Here is a 21,779-nt window from a genome sequence, read left to right as displayed (position 1 = left end):
AAGATGAACAGCAGGTACGGAACATACAGAACCACAGCTCGATCCATCTCAGCGTTTGTTTTTCTGTGACGTAGAGGTCAACAGGAAACTGATTCAGTTAGCACTAGCTTATAGAGAGATGCAGCACCACCTAGAGAGGCGGAGTCAGACATACACGGCCAATCAATGGATTTTCTCACAAGTTGACCGATTGCTCGTCTTAGTCCGACTACGGCCGTAGCTGGATTAAACTGTGCGTGTAAAACGTACTGACTGTGAAAGACGCGAGTGTTTTGTATCGCTTACGTCCGTCCCTCGTTTTTAAGGCACTAATGTGTGTACAAAGAAAACGAAATAAAAGAATATTGTTGTACAAGTTGTAAAAGTCACATTTTCGAAAAAACAAAATTCATGGCTAACAGCTATAACAATGACCGGTTGTTGAATGCGCATCTTAGCGTTGCACGGGAAATTATGGCGGTGCTGCATCGCTGCCAAAAAGGAAGCAACGGGAACAAGAAATGACCGCGTTCACACATGTCTTCGTGTTTCCCACTAATGCAGTTGATAAAGGAAACGCCGTACAGTCATTTCACCTGGGAGTGGATGCCCTTAAACACATTCCCACTGCTCAAAAACCCATTAAAACCAGAGATTAATGGGTTCAAATGGATTCAAAAGGCCGCCCCACACCGCACATTATCTTACGTGAGACGATGGCCATTTTGTCACCACCAGTCTAATAGTGCTTTTCCATTATACAGCTCTAGCACTAGTCAGCTCGACTATACTCAGGTTTTTTGCGTTAACAGCGAGTGTACAGCGACCCCGCCCACTTTGAGGAGGTACTAAATGACCGGCCTGATACCGAAACCGAGTAGTCAAGTCAAGTGGAGCCAAGAGTGCTCGAACTGAATCGCGGAAAAGCTCCATAATCTGCAAACTAAAAACTCAACGCTGCACAATCAGAAAAAAACACGGCCTGAGCGACTGATACCCGACTGTTCACACAAACCGGACCATATCTGGTTACAGTCTGTCTCTGATGATGAAGGAAACATAATCAGGTATGTGCATTTCCATGGCAACGTAAAAAAAAAAAAAAAAAGAGGAAGCTGGAAATAGAGGAAGAAGAAGAACAACGGGAGAGAACACAAAACACTTGGCCGTTGATTTAACCCTGGACGTGTTTTCCCATCACGGCCGAGTGACAGCCCTTTTCAAAACAACACCATGACACAGGACGAATTGGTTGATTTTATCGGATCGGCACATGTTTGTGACCTAAAAAAGAAACAAATGTTTCTTTCATCCAGACACTGTGTATGGACAGCTGTAAAACTGTTACCACATCAGCACTGCAGAGGAGGATGAGAGAGAATTCAATATTCAAATATCATCATCCAACAGAACTATTGTCACACTGATACATAGGTGTCAAACTGGCGGCCCGCGGGCCATATGTGGCCCCCCAAATGATTGCATGCGGCCCATGCAGAATATAATATAATATATGTTTGCCAGCAATGTTTTTATGGCATTTGGTCATAATAATCACATTATTGTATTACATACAAAATTCAAGGGTTAGGGACCGAGCCACAAATGGCAATTTGAGGAACCTATTGTTAATCCTTCAGATTATTATTATATCCATGGCTTTCCCGTCACGTAAATGAGCGAACTTGGTACTAGACACATCGAAGGTGAATAGTTGTGGAAAGGTTTTGCGGATTCAAAGTGGCGTGGCCACGGCAACCCTCTGCGTTTTGGGCGAATTTCAACCATTCGCAGCGAAACAGGAAGTGCCCTATCACTTCGGCCCACATTGCGTTCCACCAAATATCCCGAAACTTGGCGGGAAGTCGGCCTTTCTGGACTTTGGCGTCCATTTTGGCGACTTGCACCCCACGCCAATGAGCGAGACACGAGTCCACGTTATTATTTACGTCATTTTAAAGAAATGTCTCTGTTTTGGATATTAATAGATTCATTTTGCATCATAAATAGTATACATACGTGTTAATTTTAAATTGCTCTCTAGACCGGCCCCCTCTTGACCAGAATAGACGCTCATTGGCCCTCAGGTCATTTGAGTTTGACACCCCTGCACTATTACATACATTGCATAATACATATACTGTATTGCCCTTTACATGTCAGTCCTACCACAGGTGGAACTTGGTAAAGTGATGTTTGTGTATAAGAACAATGAGAACAACGCCCAGCGTAGCAGCACATGGGTCAGACGAGGGTAGACGACGGTGGTGACGGAAAAAAAGAAAAAAGAAAAAAGAACAAGGCACGGTAACCGTGACGATGTGGAAGTTTACGACGACAAACAGATCAACGTGAGTGTAGCATGTGAAGAAAACCTGAGTGGAAAACATGACGTGCTTTGTGCCGTTCAGTGGCTTTCTTTCACTTGTGTGGATGTGCGACTGAGAACTAGAAACATTCAGACACAGTTCTCTCCGTGTCACATTTGCCGTTTAATCTCTTCTTTATTTACGCGGCGGTTTTTAAACCCTGTTGTGAAAACAAATGGATCGCTTATTTGCTGTCATTGTGGTTATGCTGTGTGAGAAATCAACAGGTGACCCTCCTACAGAGCTAAATCAACAATATTTTCTCTCATCACCTGCTCTCACAGGCGCACACACACAACTGTCACTAAGAAAGAGCTCACTGTCGTGCAGTTGCGTCTTCTGTTACAAAGAAAAAGACACAAACTCCCTTGAAGGAGGAATTCATTCAAATTCACAAACTAAATGGAATGGTCTCCTCTAAGAATGGCATGTGACAGATCACTGAGTCAGACAGAAAGTTTAAAAAAAAAAACACCAGCAGCCTGCAAATGTGGGAAGAGAGAGTTTGTCAGAGTCTCAAAAACACATGCACGGAGCTGTTGCCGCAGCACAACACTGCGTCTAACCACTTGTGGCTGTTTCTGAGAAACGGAGACGAAACGACACCGACGGCGCTCAACACTGCCATCATGCCTGTACCTCGCCTCCACATGCCCAAGGAGGGCTGCCCTTATCATCCACGTTCATTCTATCCAATTACTACATTCCACCTTAATGACCTCACATCAAAAAGTAATCACAGCCATGTTGGAGAACCATATGCAGTGCTTTTATATGACGTTAGAAAAAATGTGTACTAAATCAGATTTCTCAACGTCGGACGAACACACCCAGATAATGCAATTGGGAGTTGGATTACAGCTGCGTGTGCTGCATGTGTCCTGGCCCCGGTCGCTCTGCACATGCTCCACAGCTCCCACGCCAGCGCTGACGAGGAAATAATAGGAGGAAGTCGGTACGCACAAAGACAACAGCGAGACAAATGTGGCAAACTCCAGGCTGGTACTTTTTGTTTTTTTTGCGCTGTGTCAGCTCGAAGAATTTAATCATCTAAAGCAGAGGTTTTCAATGTCTTTCAGGCCAAGAACCCCAAACTGAGCAGGGACCTCCTACTATATATACTGTTTTTATTTAAATCTGGGCCTGGTGCCATGTAGAACATACCCTGTTATTGTGTGTTGTTGCAATACTAAGCTATTCAAATAATACACAGCTTCATATATTCATGTTTTTATTTTAAATTTTGTGTTAACTGATGCTAATATCAATAATGTCTGTCTATTGCATGATAATCATATTTCAGGATCCTTCCCTTTCGGCTACCAAGGTAATGGTACGGAACGGCGCGGGTGGAGCTAAACACACAAGAGTCAGCCACATATTGAGCAGCCGTAGTTTTGTCGCGTTCGATGTTCGTTCACAAAACAAAAACAAAAATACACGCGGAAGCGAAAACACACACAAACCCCAAAACACAAGCAAGTCCCAAAACATCAGATTTGCTCTTTTAACAGGAAATTATTATCAACTTTGAGATGTAATAAAAGCGTTAACATGTAATAAAAGTGTTTTGGGACTTGCATGTGTTTTGGGGTGTGTGTGTGTGTTTTCCTGTTTTTGGTTTGTGTGTGTTTGGTCCCTGGTGTTTTGGGGTTTGTTTGTTTGTCTGGTGGGTGTGTGTGTTTTCTGTCCTGTGTGTCTTGGGGTGTGTGTGTTTTTTCTGTCCTGCGTGTTTTGAGGTTTGTGTGTGTTTTCTGTACTGTGTGTTTTGGGGTTTGCGTGTGTGTTTTCTGTCCTGCATGTTTGTGGGGTTTGCATGTGTGTTTTCGCCTCTGCGTGTGTTTTTGAATCTGCAGCGTTTGTGAGTATGCTGTCGTTTCTCCTCCTGCATGTGTTTTGGATCGTTGCAGTGTGTTTGCTGTAGTCAAGCTAGCGCCGCAGCGCCGCAGTGTCTTCACAGTGCATGGAAACGTACTGACACAGAGAGAGAAGGAGAGGTCACTTATGTGCTCGAGCTGCAAATCCAGCTGAAGTCTATGAAAATCCTCCACTAATCTGTGTGGACTTGATCAATCAGGATGTTTTGCCACCGCACTAATGTTAGAAGGCATGAGAGCAAGTTACACCACGCTTTTTAGCCCACAATCAGACAACTCCACGTCTCAGTGCAGAGCCGCCGCCTTCCAGCAGCGTCTTTGGGTTCGCTGTGATGTAAAAACGAACCTACAGATACTCACACACACACGCACGCATGCATGCAGCACCCCACATGCAGTCTTCTCATGGCTAAAGTGAGTCATGTGTTCCCTGACTTGGGACACTTCCTCCCTCACAGATGTCACATTAAACAACACACTGTGCTCCTCAAGTTCTGTCAGATGACTCAAACTTCTGTCATCTCAACTCTATTTCAGCTTGAGTCAACTGTTTGGCAGCGGCAGCGGCGGGAGCGCTGCCACTCTGCTGTTACTAGAGATATCATCATTTATTGTGCGACGCCCAGAAATCCCTGCTTCAGCACAGACGCTGCTCAGCAACCGGAGAAATTAAATAACATACGTCCACAGATTCAGATATTAGAACGTTTGCTGTAACTTTTTAATAGAATTGTCTAGTCTGGCACGGTTTGGTCCACTGTGTGGATATTTTTTATATCAATTAATCAAAGGATGGAATTTGGAACTTAAATATTTAGGTATAACTCTTTGAAAAAAGAGAAACTCGGAATGTGGGTTCCTGGCTCCAGTGCATAATCAGATGATCCGACGTCTCAACGTGCTTTTGAAAATGAATGTGTCGTGGTCACCCACAGCCACCAAACACACACACACACACACACACACACATTCCTGCACATAAAAACTAGGAGACAGCAAAACTAATTCAAGAAGCCTATTCTTACTGGGCTATTTATAATGGTTAGTTATTTACCTACTTGATGACAGGATGTCAAATTATGTTAAAATGTCTCACCAGTACACAACATTTTATCATTGCCTTAAGTAGTATATATACATATATATACACACACATATATATATACATATACATATATGTACACATATATACATAAGAAATGATACTTTACTATGATATATTATGTCAAACACTTTTGGCACAACCCAAAACATTAAAGTGAACTTAATAAATACTCCGTGTCAAGACAACCGCGCACACACAAACACGCAAACACACACACACACACACACGTAGTTCCAGTGATTCAGGAAGCAGGTCATGTTTTTCCATACAAAACCAGGAGGTCCTCAGAGCAGCAGTGGAGGGACTTCCTCTGCCGAAGGGCCAAATTCCACATGGTCCGTGACCATTAACCCACCCAGGCTGACTCAGACCCCCCACACCAACACCAACACCCACACCCTGAAACCCCCCCCCATACCTCACAACAGTCAACATAGTTCTAGGGAAAGCCTCAAATTCACGAGCAGCTGTTAGGGTCTTTCTCCCCTGGTCGGTGACTTCTAGAAACTCCAGAGGAGGAGGATGCAGACTCTCGTCCTGCAGTCTCGACCAATCTCAACCAGATAAGATAAGCGTGAGAGCAAATGGACAACGTGGATCACACTGAAGTGAAAAAACACACACACACACACACAGTGGATGTTCAAGCCCAGCAGCGGGGTTTCATTTCACATTATGACCCACATTCAGACCATGATGAGTCTTCTGTGACTTCCCTGCAAGTCCCTGTAAGTATGCAAATATACGACCACGAGTGAAGCTGAGTGAATCCGCGCTCTGCTCCAGCTGCTGTAACATGAAATAAGATTCAAACCACGAGGGAAAAAAGATCAATCGCACGTCGATCGGTGTAAATGGCTACAAATACATGATCCTATGGCCACTGAGGAGTGTAAAAATGCTGTTTGACTGCAGTGGGAGGCAGTGTCTCACGCGTCCTGAGGACAGACTACGTTGATGCATGCTCAGGAATGTGGGCACACACACACACGCACACACACCACCTCCGAATGTGATTCTTACTATCATTCAGGACACACTGTGTGCTCTCAGATATCTGTTCTTAGCTACTGACCAGAAGTGGTCTTTTATCCACTTCTGGTCGACCCACTTGAAAAGGCCGCTTTAACGCTGGTGATGCAGGGGTTGGAATTTCTGTCGGAGCAGACTTTCCAGCAAGAATCGCTAACGTTGGCAACACGGCGTCGTCTCTACGTCTGCCAACAGCGGAGACAATGGTCTCGTCCCAAAAAAAAAAAAAAGACTCCATTTGGACGCCGCACCGTTTGAACAGGCCCTAACGAATGAATGAGCCCACAATGCATTTCGGCAACGCTTGGCGCCACCCCCAGTCAGAGCGAGCGAGGAGCTGACGTCTCCGCCGCGAGTCGGCCTTAGCATACCTTCAGTGATTTGTCCTCTCTGTGTTTCACATTCACACACACACACACAAATCAGGTCAGCAGGGTCACTACAAGGCTATGGCAAATAATCTGTGCCACTGCTATCTGATCCCCTTTTAGTTGGTATGCAGTTAATGAGCTTTTTGAACCCTCATTAGACACAAGTCTCTCTCCCCCTCACACACACACACACACACTCACAAGGCTTTTTAACCCCCTCTCTGAACCGTGTGCCAGCCCTCTATTGTCTGACAGTGTGGAGACATGCAGCTGCCTGCAGTCTGGCATCCAGCATCAGTAACACACTGACATGATGAGACACACAAGGCAAAGGGCAAACTTTGTCATCGCTCTCATGCTGTGTGTGTGTGTGTGTGTGTGTGTGTGTGTGTGTGTGTGCTTGTATTTATTACCTCTTTGGGACTTTTCCTGGCATAAACACTGACCTTGACACATGTCAGGAACCTCATTGACTGGTTAAGTTAAGGGCTAATTGTGGCTAGGTTACGCTTAGGCTAGGCTGACCAAATGAAGTGCCCTAGCAAGAATACCTGTGCTAACCTGTGTGTTTTTGTTAGCCTGTTTAAAGGAATACTTCACCAGTTTGCATTTAGCTTTATATTACTATTCAGGGAACAAGGTCCCGCCCCCTACGAGTGGGAATTAGCGTTGCAGTTTCAAGCCTACTACAACTATTCTAGTAATACAACGCTAAATGCAAATCGGTGACTTATTCCTTTAAGTTAATTAAAGCTAATTGTGGCTAGGTGAAGCTTTGGTTAGGCTGACCAAATTGAATGGAAGTCAATGCAGTGCCCTAGCAAGAATAGCTGTGCTAACCTGTGTGTTTTTGTTAGCCTGTTTAAAGGAATACTTCACCAGTTTGCATTTAGCTTTTTATAACTAAAATCGGGGTCGTATTTTTGAAAGATTGTGCTTCCCGACCTCAGTTGAGAAATATCTCCATTCTTTTCTCTGTTACGTGCCCACCAGTGACACTTAGCGTAACTGTTAGCAAAGATAGCGGACACTGTTTACATTCAGGGAACAAGGTCCCGCCCCCTACGAGTGGGTGGAAAAAGTGCGGAATTAGCGTTGCAGTTTCAAGCCTGCTACAACTATTCTAGTAATACAACGCTAAATGCAAATCGGTGAAGTTAATTTAAGCTAATTGTGGCTAGGTTAAGCTGTGGTTAGGCTGACCAAATTGAATGGAAGTCAATGCAGTGCCCTAGCAAGAATAGCTGTGCTAACCTGTGTGTTTTTGTTAGCCTGTTTAGGACGGTGTCTAGTATAATCACCACAGTCAGTGCTCATTGAGACCAAATCCTGGTCCTAATGTGGCATAACGTCATTTCTAAGAAACTGGTTGTCAGCTAGGAATAAGTTATGGTCGGTATGAGTGTGTGTGTGTGTGTGTGTGTGTGTGTTCTCCCCTAAGTGACTATTATGAGAGGCTGGAAGGTCAGAGTGTGGCGGGCTGTGTCTGCACCGTGCTGGAATGTAACCAGGGACTTTAGGAGGTGAACTGTTTACATGCCTTCTACATGTGACACACATGGGTGTTTGAGTGGGCTGCTGCCAAAACAAAACATAACAAAACAAAACAAAACATGAATTACCCTCATTATCTTCCAGCACACTGTTGTGTAACAATGATTTAGGAGGATAAGCGTGCCATGTTTGTCTTCATTTACTGGAGGCTGGTGCTCTGAATTAGGTTAACCAGCAGCTTCGCTTTGGTGAAAAGTCTCCATCTGAGCACAGAAGTTAATCATCTTTCAATGGACATTTTGTGCTGCTGCTGCTGCTTATTTTACAGTCATTTGAGCCTCACGGATTTACTCTGTCTACATCACACATTTCTAATGAGATTTGGAGCACTGTTGTGTACTTTCTGTCCTCTCTGAGCTTCAATGACATTCTTTCACAGACTTTTTGTAGAACTTTTTTCCTGAAGTTTTCTCTCTTTTTTGTTTTTCTTTTACAAACTGAGACATTAACAACTGAGCATTGACTCCAGGTCTGCTTATTTTACTGTGCATACCGAGTTAATAAAACAGCACTAACTCAGGAGGAGCTCAGTGCACACACACACACACACACTTTCCCCTTCTCTTTCTTCTTTACTGCAAAGTGGAAGTGGCTGTGTCGGAAACGATCGAGTTAAAGCGGCAGCGGCTCTTTGCAAATGAATTAACCGAACAACCCCCGAACACCACAGCCGTGGGTAAACAGTTGCAGGCCTCGGCAAAGTCGTGGAGTGGAAAACAGACCCCGGTCTCCGCTGCCTGGGTGCCCGTGTCTGGCCTCCCCTCCACAGCCTCCGCGTTTGCCAGTACACGGGGAAATCAGAGCAGCCTTCGGGGGAGACACTGACAGCGACTGACCTGGATGAACTGGATCGTCAGCGCTGATTTCCCGACACCGCCGCCCCCGACCACCACCAGCCGATACTTCTCCTGCACCGAGCCGTCCTTCCAGCCTGCCATCGAGGACACTTCGCTGCTGCGCTCTCCGCCGCCGCTGATGCCGCTGCCGCTGAAACACCAGTGAGCAGCAAACACACACTTTCTTCTTCTTCTTCTTCTTCTGCTGCTGCTGCTCCTTCTTCTTCTTCCCCCTGTGAAAGTGACGAGGCCCTGCGGTGGAGAGAGACACCAGAGCCCGGGGAGAGAGAGAGAAGAGCCCGGAGAGGAGCCACAAGAGTCGTCGGCGTAGTCCGCTCTGTGTGTGTGTGTGTGTGTGTGCGGGTGTGGAGAGAGAGAGAGACAGAGACAGAGCGCGCGCGCGTGGGTTCGCGCGCGTGCGTGTGTGTGTGTGTGTGCTACAGGCGCCTGTCCATACGCTGGCCCGTGTTTCTGCCTCCTCGACTACACTGACATTAGTCAAGATCCTGTAGTAGGAGTGATCAGTCTGACCAGTACTCAAGTCTGGCGCTAGGGGCCCTGTTACTGGTGCTCACGCGCGCGCGCTCACACACACACGTTTGCGCAGCATTCGCAGTGAGGACACATAGACATCATGCATTCACCAGCCCCCTACCCTAACTTTAAACATCACAACTAAATGCCTAACCCGGACCTAAACCTAAATCCTAACCCCAAAACCAGGTCTGAACCCTCAAAAAAGGCCTTTGCACACCCTTTCAGTTGTTTGGTCCTCACAAATACACCCATACAAGACCGCACACACACACTTTTCACACAAGTGCTTAACCCGAACCCTTAAACCAGGTCAAAAAGCCCTTAAAGAAGTTAGGTGAGGACCAAAACCACAAATACAAAAACTTGTCTCAACACCTGTAGTCCTTGATAGACCTAACCCTAACCCTTAATGCCTGACCTCATTAAGACCAGGATTTGGTCACCATGAGGGCTTCCGGTCCTGACAAGGTCAACGTATATGCGAGAAAGTACACACACATACACACGCGTTGCCGTCATACAGTGTGGATAAAGGAGGGACACATTTGGTTTCCAGACTGGCTCTGGGTCAGGGGTCACAGGGTGGGTGGTGTTGGTCCTGAGATCTCCACAAATGTTACTAAGGAAAAAGAAATAGTGGTTAATCTGAAGTACGACCGCGTGGATTTTCTCTCCTGTGGCGACTGTGACAGCTTGATTGACAGCATGACTTGCAGCAGGTCACTTTTGACAGGAACTCACAGTCCTGCCGAGTTATTTTTGGAACCCCCGCTGTTGACGACTCGGTGAAAAGTGCCGACTTTACCCCGACAGTGATTCACTGAGAAACGCCATAGTAAAAGCAGGTGGTTAAACACAGAACAGCTTTAGATCCAGAAGATATCGCAAATGTTCCTTTGAGGTTCTGGCCTGTGTTGACACGACTTAACTCCTTTGTAGTTAGTCATTAGAAGATAGTACGTTTGACCAGTGGCGCTCATTCCAGTGTGAGTCCAAGACACAGAAGTCTTCCTGGAAGATTAATGATGCACCTGCAGGTCGACCAAACCTCATGAAAAGTAACATTTTGCACCTTTAACACTTTAAACAATTGGCTGTTAGGGAATAACATGACAGACTATTGTGTTAAACTGTACAAACACGCAAATTAAGAAATGATTCAGATCGATTTGACGCACAACTATAAAATAAAATTGTACTATGGGCAAATGAGAAACTGACGAGGTTTCAGTCGCAGTGGTTTTTATTTTACGAGCCTCCTTCATAAAGGCAGACGACCTTCTTGTTCTTATCCACCCATAAAAGATGACATAAAAAAAGTGGATTGTCACCTTGTAATCTGAAGCGTGTGATGTCACGATGACATCATCACTTAGGGGGAAAATAATGAAGTGAGGAGTTCTGTGGCTCGTACACTGAGGTGCACAATCAAGTGCATTCATCTGCAGGGACGGGTTTTATTACAGTGGTACAAGCTGTGTGATATCATCAGGTCAAATATTCAGTCTATTTTTCTTGTTCTTGTGACAAAAGCCTGTTAAATGATGACCGTATGTGCAGCACCACCACTGCCACCTGGTGTACAAAGAGAGGAACTGAACCTCTGTGCTTCTCAGGTATATAAATGGTTCTTCTCTCACACAAACACGCACACAATATCCTTTTAAGGACTGTCATCCCTAACCTTAACCTCACCAAAATTGAAATATGCACCTTAAACCTCACCATATTATGGTTTAGGGTCTTAAATGGACCAGGTTTTTGGTCTCCGTGAGGACTACTGGTCCTGTTTGTGCCAGAAAATGTCCTAAAGAGGCAATAGTATACAAAGACTCACACACACAGACAGAATAGAATGCTATAAAAATAATTGAAGTGACGCAGGTGATGTGATCAAGTGCAGACAGTGTTTACACCGAGCCAGATCTCTGTAAAGATGAATTCAAAAGATGCAACTGTGTCTGCATCACACTGGGTCTTTCTGTTATTGTGATATTTTGGCGTTCCACGCTGGATCCAAAGCCGACTTTGCACCGCACGCAGCATTTGGCTCAAGCCCTCGTGTCACTGGATTAATTTCACAGCGGAAGCTCCGACCTCAAAGCCACCTTCAACCTTTACTTTACCCCCACAGACCAGACAGATTTCACACACTATGAACATAAAACAGAGCTGTGAGCCTTAAATCTGTCACATCATAATATACAAACAAACGTAGGTCTAATCCAGCTTCATCCATTTATTACTGTGCCAGCAAAAGTTTTACGTCACTGCTCCAGGACGACATTGTTGTTTCTGAGGGAACTTTGAGAACAAATTCCAAGCCGGTTTCAGACAAACCATCAAATATTCTTATTAAAGCCTGCAGCTGAGACGCGGGACACAGCAGGACACAGCAGGACACAGCAGGAGCTGCCGACGGGAGTCCAGTCACTCTGAGACACAGCGACCTTCAGGAAATGGCGATAACTTTGTTTGGAAGCGTTCTTATCCAGTCATTCAAACAAACCTCACCCTTTGAGCAGTTACATAATCACGAGCGCTCAGTGCAATACTTTGCACGATTACACAGCAAAACTTCTCGGAACATAAAAACAATACGAAGCCTTAACAACAACAATGTGAGCTTAACAACTGGCACATTTCCATCAACGCTCCTCACATACAAACCTGCAACAAAAGCCACGACTTCAATGAATACAGCGTTGGAACGTTGACTTTTCTCATTCTTTTAATACATTTGTTTATTGTAAATAAGACGGGAACATTACAGAGATGTAGTTTTAGACAGAAGTGATGTAAAAAAAAAAAAAAAAAAAAAGAAAAGAAAGAAGAAACAGCACAGAAGCTACTGATCATGTAGAGTTCTTAATTTGCGGCGATGAAAAGGCTGTAAAATGTGTCGGCGGGAGGAGCTGGACCAGAGTGGTCTCAGACGTTTGTCTTTTTCTGGGAGAGGTTGATCTTGTCCCCGAGGCTCAAGGCCATCCCCTGTGGAACAAAAGTGGGAGGAGTTATTGCAACACTGAGGTTATATATTGACAGACTGAATACAAACTCTTTCAATGGACGTATTGCATCCCATTGAATTGACTCACCTGACTTTTCGCTCTGATGCGTATGTGTCCGTTGACCGGTGCGTCGGGCCCCAGGTGGATGGGCTTCTCGATGCTGACGTTAGCCAGAGCGTCTTCTCCGAAGATAGAGCGGGCGTAAAGGTTGGCCGCCATGAAGCCGCAGAAGCCAGACAGAGCCTGGGTTTGAAAGGACAGACACAAAGAGTTGCTGTGCGACACAATACAGAGCCACTCACTTCATTCATCTTTGAGTCTTTAAACCGAGTTTACCATTATCGCTCCGTTACCGACCTTCTCGGGAGTGAGACACTTCATGTTGGTGGACTTGAGGATGTGCTGGAGGTATTCGTTCAGATCGGTGATATTGGTGTTTACTGTCACCTACAAAAGCAAAGACACCTTGAAGACCATCTTCAATTTTGTTGAGAGGTATTTAACAGCGGAGAAACGCAAAGCCCACCTTGTTTTCCCACTCAAACTCTGCCCACATCTGTCGGAACTCCGCGTCGGTGCAGGCGGCCGGCTGGATGTAGTCCATGATGTCAATGTGAATGTCGCTGAGCACGACGCAGTTCCTGTCGCTGGCGGCTCCCGACACGTCGTAGACTGTCGAGACAGACGCAGGAATCGTCGCGATTAAGAGAACGCTCGGCGAAACAAAACGCAACAACAACAACAACAACAACAACAACAACAACAGGTTGAAAGATGACTCTTACCAATGTTGCCGAATATGATGCCGTTCTCGGTAGAAGCCACTTTGACGTTGGCCTTGATGTTAGCAAAGTCGTGTGGAGCCAGAGTTAGAGGCGAAGGCTTCTCAACCAACTTGAGATCACCTGTCGGAAAATAAGAGTCACGATAAAGCGACACAGACGCAACCGTGCTGGATCCGATTTACGCTAGAAGAGAACCTGTGTGGCGAGACTCACCTAGAGTGGCCAGTTCCAGGGTGCAGTTCTGGAGCGTGTCACTGGTTTGGTTGACCACCAGCACGTCCAACACAATGTCATACTGGTTGACGTGAACATAGGCTTCAGCATACACGGGGTCTGAAAAGCCTGTGAGCTGAGTCACCTGGAAAATAGAAGCATTTAATTATCAATTAAAACAACATATAAATGTAAATTATAATTGTTAAAAATTTGATTCATTCATTAAATCTGAGATTATCTGTGAAACACAAAGTGCATCTTTCTACGATGCAAATCAAAAACATCAAAATCCAATTTCTCCAGGCTTGTACCTTGTTGAGTTTTGAAGCCAGGGGATCGGCGGCCTCCTTTCGCTGAGTGTTGCCCATAGCAGCCAGAAGACTGAGCTGGAACTGGTCCTCTTTGGAAGTCATTTCATTTTTGGCCGTCAGCTGCACGAAGGAGATCGGGTCGTCTGCCTGGACCGTTACGTTGCGCTTCTCAGACTCCTTCTGTGGTCAGAAAACACATTGATTTAGATTTTAGGGGGATAACGCAGTGCATAGTAAAGCCAATTAGAGAATCAACGCCTGGGTGTCATGTATTATGAACACTATTAACTGTCATTACCTTCTGTGACAGCTTCTCTTCCTCCAGTCTGATCGCCAGCATATGTGACAGGGATTTGCGACACTCCTTGTTGAATATGTCATTCATGAGAGGCGAGCACTCCGAGAGGACCTTCAGGCAAAGTGAGATGCGCTCCACGTCGTCGTCTGTGATTGGCTTCTTGGGCAGCGAGGACTTGCCCAGGTGCAGCACGGTGACCATGATCAGCATGGACTCTGCGACAAAGGACTACGGGAGGCGGCATCAGAAGAGGGATTAGAAAAACGTGGCAGACGTGGCAGAAGAGAATACCTTAAAGAGAGCGGGAATCTTACATTTTGTCTCCTTTTCTCTTCAACAATAGCAACATAGCGCAAGGCCACTTTGGTAAGAGTGGTTGCCAAGGAAGCTGCCACATAGAAATCTCCATCCATCAGGAAGCCTCGAAGTGGAGGTCTGGAACAATAAAATCAGTGTTTATTGGGTTTAAATCAATAGAATATTATGGACTCAAAATGATACTTCAGCGTAATGTGTAATGCTTACCTGTCTTCGTCTTTTTTCAGGGGTCTGGACGAGCTGAGTGCACTCTGTGTCACATAGGTGCCCATCTCTGTCACCAGCTTCTGGACTGGAGCTGCACTCACTTCATCCTCTGCCTTCACCTCTCCCGTCTCTTTCTTTATCTCGTGTTCTACAATTGGGATCTGTCCAAGACAACACACAGATATCACTCATTTATGACGACACTGGGACTGACTGCTTAGCTTATGCTACATAACAACAACAGACCAACATACCTCTCCCAAGGACCGACGTATTTCTGTCATGACACTCTGGATGTCTTCCTTTGTGCTGCAGTATTCACCCAAGATCCATAGCGCTCCCCTGTAGATCCTGTAGATGTACAGAGACAATAAAGTGGTTAGAGATACCAGGATTCTGAATGATCTGACTGAGACAAAGCATGTTTAGCAAAAAAATAGCAGTGGGCCAAGGATAAAGCCTTGAGGAATGCCACAATTATAATAATGAACAACAGAAGAGTAAGCATGCACCATTTATACTAAAATACTAAACAATAAACTAGACCCTGAATATTATTCACAGTACATGTGCTTATGGACCCTTACTTGACGGTTCTGATGGCGTGAAAGACCTCCAGCATCTTCTCAATGATGAGGGGTCTCAAGTTGTCAAACCTCTGAATAGCCTCTCGCACAAACTCAAGCACATCAGCAGCAGCTGCCTCATTGGTGTCACTTAGGAATTCCATCAGCTGTTAATCAGAGCAACATGGTATGAATTACATTAATGTTGCCTCTTTCAAGCACTTGTGAGTATTTTCCCTTCAATTTTACATTAAGTGACGCAGTACCCGTATTGTGGGCTTCAATTGACTCAGCATCATGTGCAAGGTACAGTGACACATCAAAACAACCCAGACACAGGTGCGCACGCACACACACACACAGAAAGACAAGACAGACATTTCTTGATTTAACAGAGAGATAATAGGAAGCTTACCACAGGTATGACATTGGCTGCCATGTCAGGGAAGCGGACACTGCAAGAATGGAGAGTTCGCACCAGCAGCTGTCTGTATTTATCAGTGTCCTCATGTTCTGTCACATTGTTCGTCTTGATGACCTCTTTCTTCAAAACAATCACCAACTGCAAAAGAAAGAGATGTCACTCGTAAAACGAAGACATTTGAACAGATCACATCAGTCTTCGCTTCTCTTTGCTGGCTTCCTGTTCATGTGATTTTAAGGAGCGACAGGTCCCTCATCTGTGGCTCTTCCTGGGGTTTATCCCATTGTGTCCTCGGGCAGGAAAACAACAACAAAACACAGATATACTTTGCATGCCACTGACCTCTTCTACATTACGAGACGAGACAAGGTCCAGTGCCAGCTGCAAGGTTTTCTTTCTGACCTCCAAGTCAGGAGTGCTGAGAACACGCAGGATGTCCATGACAAGGTCCTGGATAAAACAAACATTGGCAACAACCACCTTAAGTCTTAACATTCATTGAGTAAACCCTAATACTTTTCTCACAATAAGAACATGCAATTCTTTATTTATCTTTGACTTTAGCAGCAATACAAAAACAGAGCCACGATTCAAAGTACCTGGAGTACACGTTCATGGGTGGGATGGTCCTTCAGGTCAATCAGGCGATCAAGAACAATCAGCTTCACATTGTTGTCGCTCTCCTTGATAATCAAATCAATGTAGCACTGGGCAGCAGCCTGGAGAGCATTGAAGAATGCATAGGAGATTGCATTAAACCAAAGACATCACTGCTATTGAGTGAAACATAATAGAATGTTGTAACCGTAGACGATCCACACAAAATAATCATCCTTGTGATGTACCTTGATGGCTGTGGGAGCACTGGAGAGGGTAACAAGAGTGCCAGCCGCCTCATACTTAACAGCCGGACTAGAGGACTGCAGCAGGTTGTAGATGCAGCGGATGAACCGGGCACGTTCAGAGGGGTTAGCGTGACAAACCTAACAGACGAAAAAAAAGCATGTTCACACATGAAAATGGCCACTTTGAAAGGACGCAGTTGCGATTAAAAAAAGCCTCGACTCACTTTGTATATCAGCTCCACAATGACCAGCTGGAGAATGTCCCCAAAGGTGTGCACTTGGTCAATACACGTGCTGAGGTAATCCAGAGCTCGATCCTGTGAACCAGACAATGGTGTGATTAGAGTAAAGCCTTTGATATACTTGCTTAAATAGCTGCACACTATGTGCCACAAACCTGATCTGCATGAATCAGCATCATGAAAGCATTTCTCTTACAGCTGGCATCTTTCTCATTAACAAGAAAATCGTGGATCAGCTCGGGAGCATCGGGGATGAGATGTTCAAAATTCCTAAAACAAATTAAAGTCATTAATTTGTTGTTCAATAAAACATGGGGTACAAGAAAATGTGGAAAGGTGGCTGAACAGTTTGTACCTATAGATGGTGTAAATGGCCAGGACAGCATTGCGGCGCACGTAGCTGTGACGGTGCTCCAGACAGGCGCGGATCGCGGGCATGAGAGGCTCAAGTAATTCGGACTCCTTCAACTTGCACAGGAAACGCAGCGTGGAGCCGCGGATGAACTCGTTGGGGTGCTGCAGGTCCTACAGGTTCAACAAAGAGTTCACAAAATTAACGTTGACATTTTTTTTGGAAATGATGAGGCTTCAGCACTCTCACAAATAAGGCTGTCTCTTTTTATTTGAAATTCAATATTATTTTGAACGTGGGGTGTAAAATTAACACTTGAAGAGTAGTCACCTATTCGAAATGTATAGCTGTGTTTTCACCGATTCTTTTTTTATTTCCATAAGTAATAGCACCAAAAATAACCAACCGTTCCATTTTATCGGGTACCAGAGTAAAATGGTACGGCACAGTCAGGGTGGAGCTAGACTGGCCACCAGCTGATTGGTTAACAGAAAAACACCACTCCCTCACAATATGTGTAAATATCCCATGGAAGGCGAGGCAAACGGCCCCAGTTTATTCTCATATAAAGCTTAGAAAAAAGGAGCAGGAAAAAAGAGCTGCTGGATGCTCCACTGTCGTCTACCCAGGGCTTTGCCATTCTAAACCTTACGGTGTTGAACCACTCCAAATCATGCCATAATGGAAACACAGTCTATGCTGCAACTCACAGGCGCCTATTAAAGTAGTACCCAATACAATCAGCAGAGAGTGCATGTAAGGTTTCCTTCTATATCATACGACAGTGTCGGCTGCAGCAGCAAGACCATCTTGGAGTCTCCCTCTCTGCAAACAGCAACCCCTTAGCTTTGGTGGAGAGGCACAATGTGCACCGAATACCCTCGATTAATAAATATCTGTGTGTGACAGGAACATCTGTGCACTCCAAGTGTGTGTGTTGGTCTGTTCGTTAGCTTACCTTTCTGTAGGCATCACAGACTAGGATCATCTCCTGAAGCAACTTGCCATCTGGGGTTGTTTTGGGAACAATCTCCCAGAAAACCAGCAGGAGCTTCTTTATCGTGTGGTCCTGAAGTGGCAGCACGAAGCGGATGATGGTCATCAGTAATCCTGGCAACTTCTCACCATTCAAGATCATGATGATGACCTTCTTCAGGGCTTCAGTCTTTGCCTTGATCTCCCCCTTTTCTGTGGTTGTTATCATGAACATGATCAGCATTGTTCCAAAGATGCATTATTGTTTTGCCAAAAATATTTATGTAAGAATATTAAATTATGTGCATTTAAATGACTTAATCATTCTATTATTCAAAAACAGTCTTTTAGCTAATGTGATATTTAGCAGCACAGCTTTGAAAGTTAAAAAGTTTTCTTAAACATTTTTTTTTTAACTTTTTTAGACAATTTCAAACATTGTCTTGTCCCATAGAATTGCAATATTTCTACTAGCTTGATGAATAGAAACACTTAAAAGGATCAGTTGCCAATTTACTTCAAGTATTGGGATTAGTGTTCATCCGTGTTATCTGCAATCCAGGGTTTTGAATTGCAATACATAGTGAATTGGCACCCAAATATTGGGATACAATCAAATCATGACAAAAGCATATTGTTGCAGCCCTAATAGTTACCTAGATCTGTTTTGAGGCTGACTTCTGAAGGGGGCTCTGAGTCAGATGAAACATTGATGAGCGTGTAACAGACATTCTCTGCAGCCGTCATTTTGCTGCTGGGTTAGTACTGGTTTAGCAGAATCCCAATGAATGTTGACAGGATGACACCTGTGAGAAACAGAATAAAGCAGGTTTAATAAATGGGTTTACACTTGTTAACTGCTCCTCGTTACATAAACCATCTCAGCACATCCAAATATTTGTGCAGCACAGAACACAGAACAAATACTTCATTTCCTGCCAAGAAAATCAACTGAATTACATTTTGTGGCTCATTGTAAAGCAGTGTTAGTTAGTTAAGTTATTAGATCTATACCTTTTTACTGAGCCCTCTTAAATAAAGGCAAAACAGATAAACCTCTAAGTCTCAGTCCTCAGTTACTGTCGGTCTCGCCTTCTGATGATTAATTTCTTCTTCTTCCTATAATTTCATACATACATGTATGTATACATATATATATGTGTGTATGTATATACACGTATGTATATATATATATATGTTTTTGTTATATAGATCTTGTTATCTTTGCTACTGGTAAATGCAGCAATTTGTGAAATATGTGACAAATAATATACCTGTAAGCATGCGACAACACTTTAAATAACTGACTGTTTCTCCTACATTTAATGTTGCTTTTAACAGAAAAAAACCTAATTTGTTGTCATCTTAAAAACTAATTTAAGGCAGTTTAGGTTAAGACAAGAAAGAGTGACACGCAACGTTAACACCGTCAGACAGCACAGCAGCTAGCGCCAGCTACTAAGACAAAAAAACCTTTTTAATGTTAATAACATTAACATTAGCAATAACAGCCGTGCAGCAAAACCTCGGTCAAACGCAAAGGACAATGAATTCAACCACTGTACACATGTTGAATGACACTAGACTACCATACAGGTTTACCTGCTAACAAGCTAACGCTAGCTAACACCAAGTTAGCTTCTGCTCTGGACAGCAATGAAATGGAGGACAGTGGCGTTCGCTGTGTACTAACTCTTCCCACGGTCCACGAAACAACACATCACTCGTGTTAATCAAAACCAGACTACATCACCTACCCGGGTGCACGACTTCTACCCTCCGAAGTGACCTTCGCTATCCAGTTTTGGATATTTACATCCGTAAAAGAAGAGCCTCCTTCGGCCGAGCGGTCTCTCCACTACTTCCTAATGACGTGGAAGATTACTTTCAGAGCCACATCACTGCTACCGTGTGCCCGAAGGCTCAAACATAGGAATGGGATAAAGGCGCATTTAAAAAGAAAGAAATAAGTCATTCTTAAGCAGATAAGAGATTATTTTTTAATATGTTTCTCTCGCCATTTTTTTTTAAAACATGACTCATTTTCTGCATACAAGTCGTCTTTATTACTTTGTGTCCACATGTACAGTATTTACAGTGGTATTTATAGTGGTCCTTGCAACAGTCTCATATTTATTGACAGAGGTGTGCACAGACATTTGGAAGGACAGGGGCAAAAATTAAAAAGGCACCTACTGTGCGCTGGTGGGGCAGGTGCTACTAGTTTTACAAGGTTATAATAGTTTTATACCTTTTTCAGTAGTTTTTATTTAGTTTTGATATTCTGTTTTTAAAATAAGTTAGCTTTAGAGCATGTTTCCAAGTTTTTATTTTTTGTAAATTAAATAAAACTCATGAGACAAGTAAACAAACACAAATTGAAAACAGGTAGATATAGAAGACACCCATTGAGACGCCGTCATGTAGGGGCAATAGCAAAATTCATAAAAACACCCTTTTGGACACAGGAAGGACACCCATGGGAACCAAAGCTGCAAGGGCATCCCTGTGCATGCCACTGTTTATTGATGTTCTCAGGAAGAGGACACAAACATTTAAAAAGATTATAAATTCAGAGTTGTTTAGAGCCTCCAGCATTTAAAAGTGTATTTGTTTAAAAGTTTCCCATTGACTCCACATGTGCATCATTGACAAACTAGTTATTGACATGAACTTGGTTGAACTGGTTGCTGAATTTGTTTGTTTCTCCATCAAAATTGTACAATAGATTTTTCCAGTATGCAGCACCCTCTAGTGGAAGCTTAGCCTTGGTGACACAATAGACGCATATCAGCTGTTGTGCAATCAACAAGCATTTTTTGTCTGTGATCGAATGTGTTTTTTTTTTTTTACTTTTTAACTAATAAAAAGGATGTGGTCAACAGTGTGGTCCTGTTGTGTAATAGTTTTGTGAGTTCATTAGGCTGTCAAACACTACAAACACAGCACTCATAAAGGTCAAACGACACAGATGGAAGGTCGGTATGCATTCAAACATTTTTGGTTTTGGTTACTTGAGGAAAACAGTTCATTTTTTTCATGTGAATTTCACAAACCAACAACACTGTCAATTGTACTAAAAGGCTACACGTCTACAATAGACTCCATTCAGATTCAGAAACAACCTTGCACTGATTAACTCCCATGCAAGTATGTGCACGGGCCCACACATTCACACCGAGTTGTCATGATAAGGAGAATTTATGGTTCACAAGTCACAAGCAAAGTACTTGTTTACATCACAGAGCCTTGACAGCCACAAGAACAATGGCTACACTTGCTGCAGTACTGTTTGCTGTATTCTCATTTAACCCGGTATGATGAGCCAGAAAGTGCATGTATTTTTCTTTAAAGGAGGAAACATTCGACACAGTTTCATAGAATTGATAGTGGGATAGTGCATATAAACAGTGATCTCACTCGCTGAGAAACAACCACAAACAACTGATTTAAATCATATTTATGTGCTTTTTAAAATGAGACACTGAGTCAAATACTGACAGTACATAATAAGTGGGTTATTAATACTTCAAATGATGTGAGGGTTTGATGGTTGGATCACAGATGTA

The 21,779-nt window shown here is 43.9% G+C and overlaps 2 protein-coding genes and 1 long non-coding RNA gene across 4 annotated transcripts in view; 1 reads left to right on the top strand and 2 right to left on the bottom strand.

Annotated features, from left to right (window-relative positions):
- The window catches only part of rras2 (RAS related 2), a 30,490-nt gene extending 20,985 nt beyond the window's left edge, over positions 1 to 9,505 (bottom strand). The window contains exon 1 of the mRNA XM_044030025.1: positions 9,124 to 9,505. Coding sequence (XP_043885960.1) covers positions 9,124 to 9,225 — 102 coding nt within the window. The 5' untranslated portion in view covers positions 9,226 to 9,505. The remainder of the gene's footprint in view (positions 1 to 9,123) is intronic.
- Positions 9,506 to 9,921: 416 nt separating this feature from the next.
- LOC122772224 lies at positions 9,922 to 10,880 on the top strand. Its single transcript, XR_006360756.1, has 2 exons — positions 9,922 to 10,134; positions 10,195 to 10,880. It is a non-coding gene; the product is annotated as an uncharacterized LOC122772224 (long non-coding RNA).
- A 1,493-nt stretch (positions 10,881 to 12,373) lies between these two features.
- copb1 (COPI coat complex subunit beta 1) lies at positions 12,374 to 20,089 on the bottom strand. Of its 2 annotated transcripts, none has more exons than XM_044030023.1 (22): positions 19,968 to 20,089; positions 18,867 to 19,016; positions 18,194 to 18,423; positions 17,239 to 17,408; positions 17,039 to 17,153; positions 16,866 to 16,958; positions 16,642 to 16,779; positions 16,396 to 16,515; positions 16,139 to 16,246; positions 15,788 to 15,934; positions 15,394 to 15,539; positions 15,061 to 15,157; positions 14,807 to 14,967; positions 14,596 to 14,716; positions 14,282 to 14,509; positions 13,984 to 14,163; positions 13,670 to 13,814; positions 13,457 to 13,576; positions 13,198 to 13,343; positions 13,008 to 13,118; positions 12,759 to 12,914; positions 12,374 to 12,651 (listed from the first exon to the last, which is right to left on the bottom strand). In XM_044030023.1, exons 2-22 carry the CDS (start codon positions 18,955 to 18,957, stop codon positions 12,592 to 12,594), a joined length of 2,883 nt encoding a protein of 960 aa, XP_043885958.1. In that variant the 5' UTR covers positions 18,958 to 19,016; positions 19,968 to 20,089; the 3' UTR covers positions 12,374 to 12,591. The 2 variants fall into 2 exon arrangements, with proteins under 2 accessions (XP_043885958.1, XP_043885959.1); XM_044030024.1 differs by having other exon boundaries at positions 13,029 to 13,118.
- Positions 20,090 to 21,779: the final 1,690 nt, after the last annotated feature.

Source organism: Solea senegalensis, linkage group LG7, assembly GCF_019176455.1.
Source record: "Solea senegalensis isolate Sse05_10M linkage group LG7, IFAPA_SoseM_1, whole genome shotgun sequence".
Lineage (NCBI taxonomy): Eukaryota > Metazoa > Chordata > Actinopteri > Pleuronectiformes > Soleidae > Solea > Solea senegalensis.
The sequence above is the reverse complement of the archived record's forward strand: the minus strand, read 5'-3'. Positions and strand labels throughout refer to the sequence as shown.

Excerpts from the sequence above, each read along its gene's own strand:
- copb1 (XM_044030023.1), bottom strand. The coding sequence starts at position 18,957 with ATGACGGCTGCAGAGAATGTCTGTTACACGCTCATCAATGTTTCATCT. Across the intron at positions 16,516-16,641 it reads GTGCTCCCACAGCCATCAAG|GCTGCTGCCCAGTGCTACAT; the intron begins GTACATCACAAG and ends AATGCTCTCCAG. Across the intron at positions 13,119-13,197 it reads AGTTTGAGTGGGAAAACAAG|GTGACAGTAAACACCAATAT; the intron begins GTGGGCTTTGCG and ends TTGCTTTTGTAG.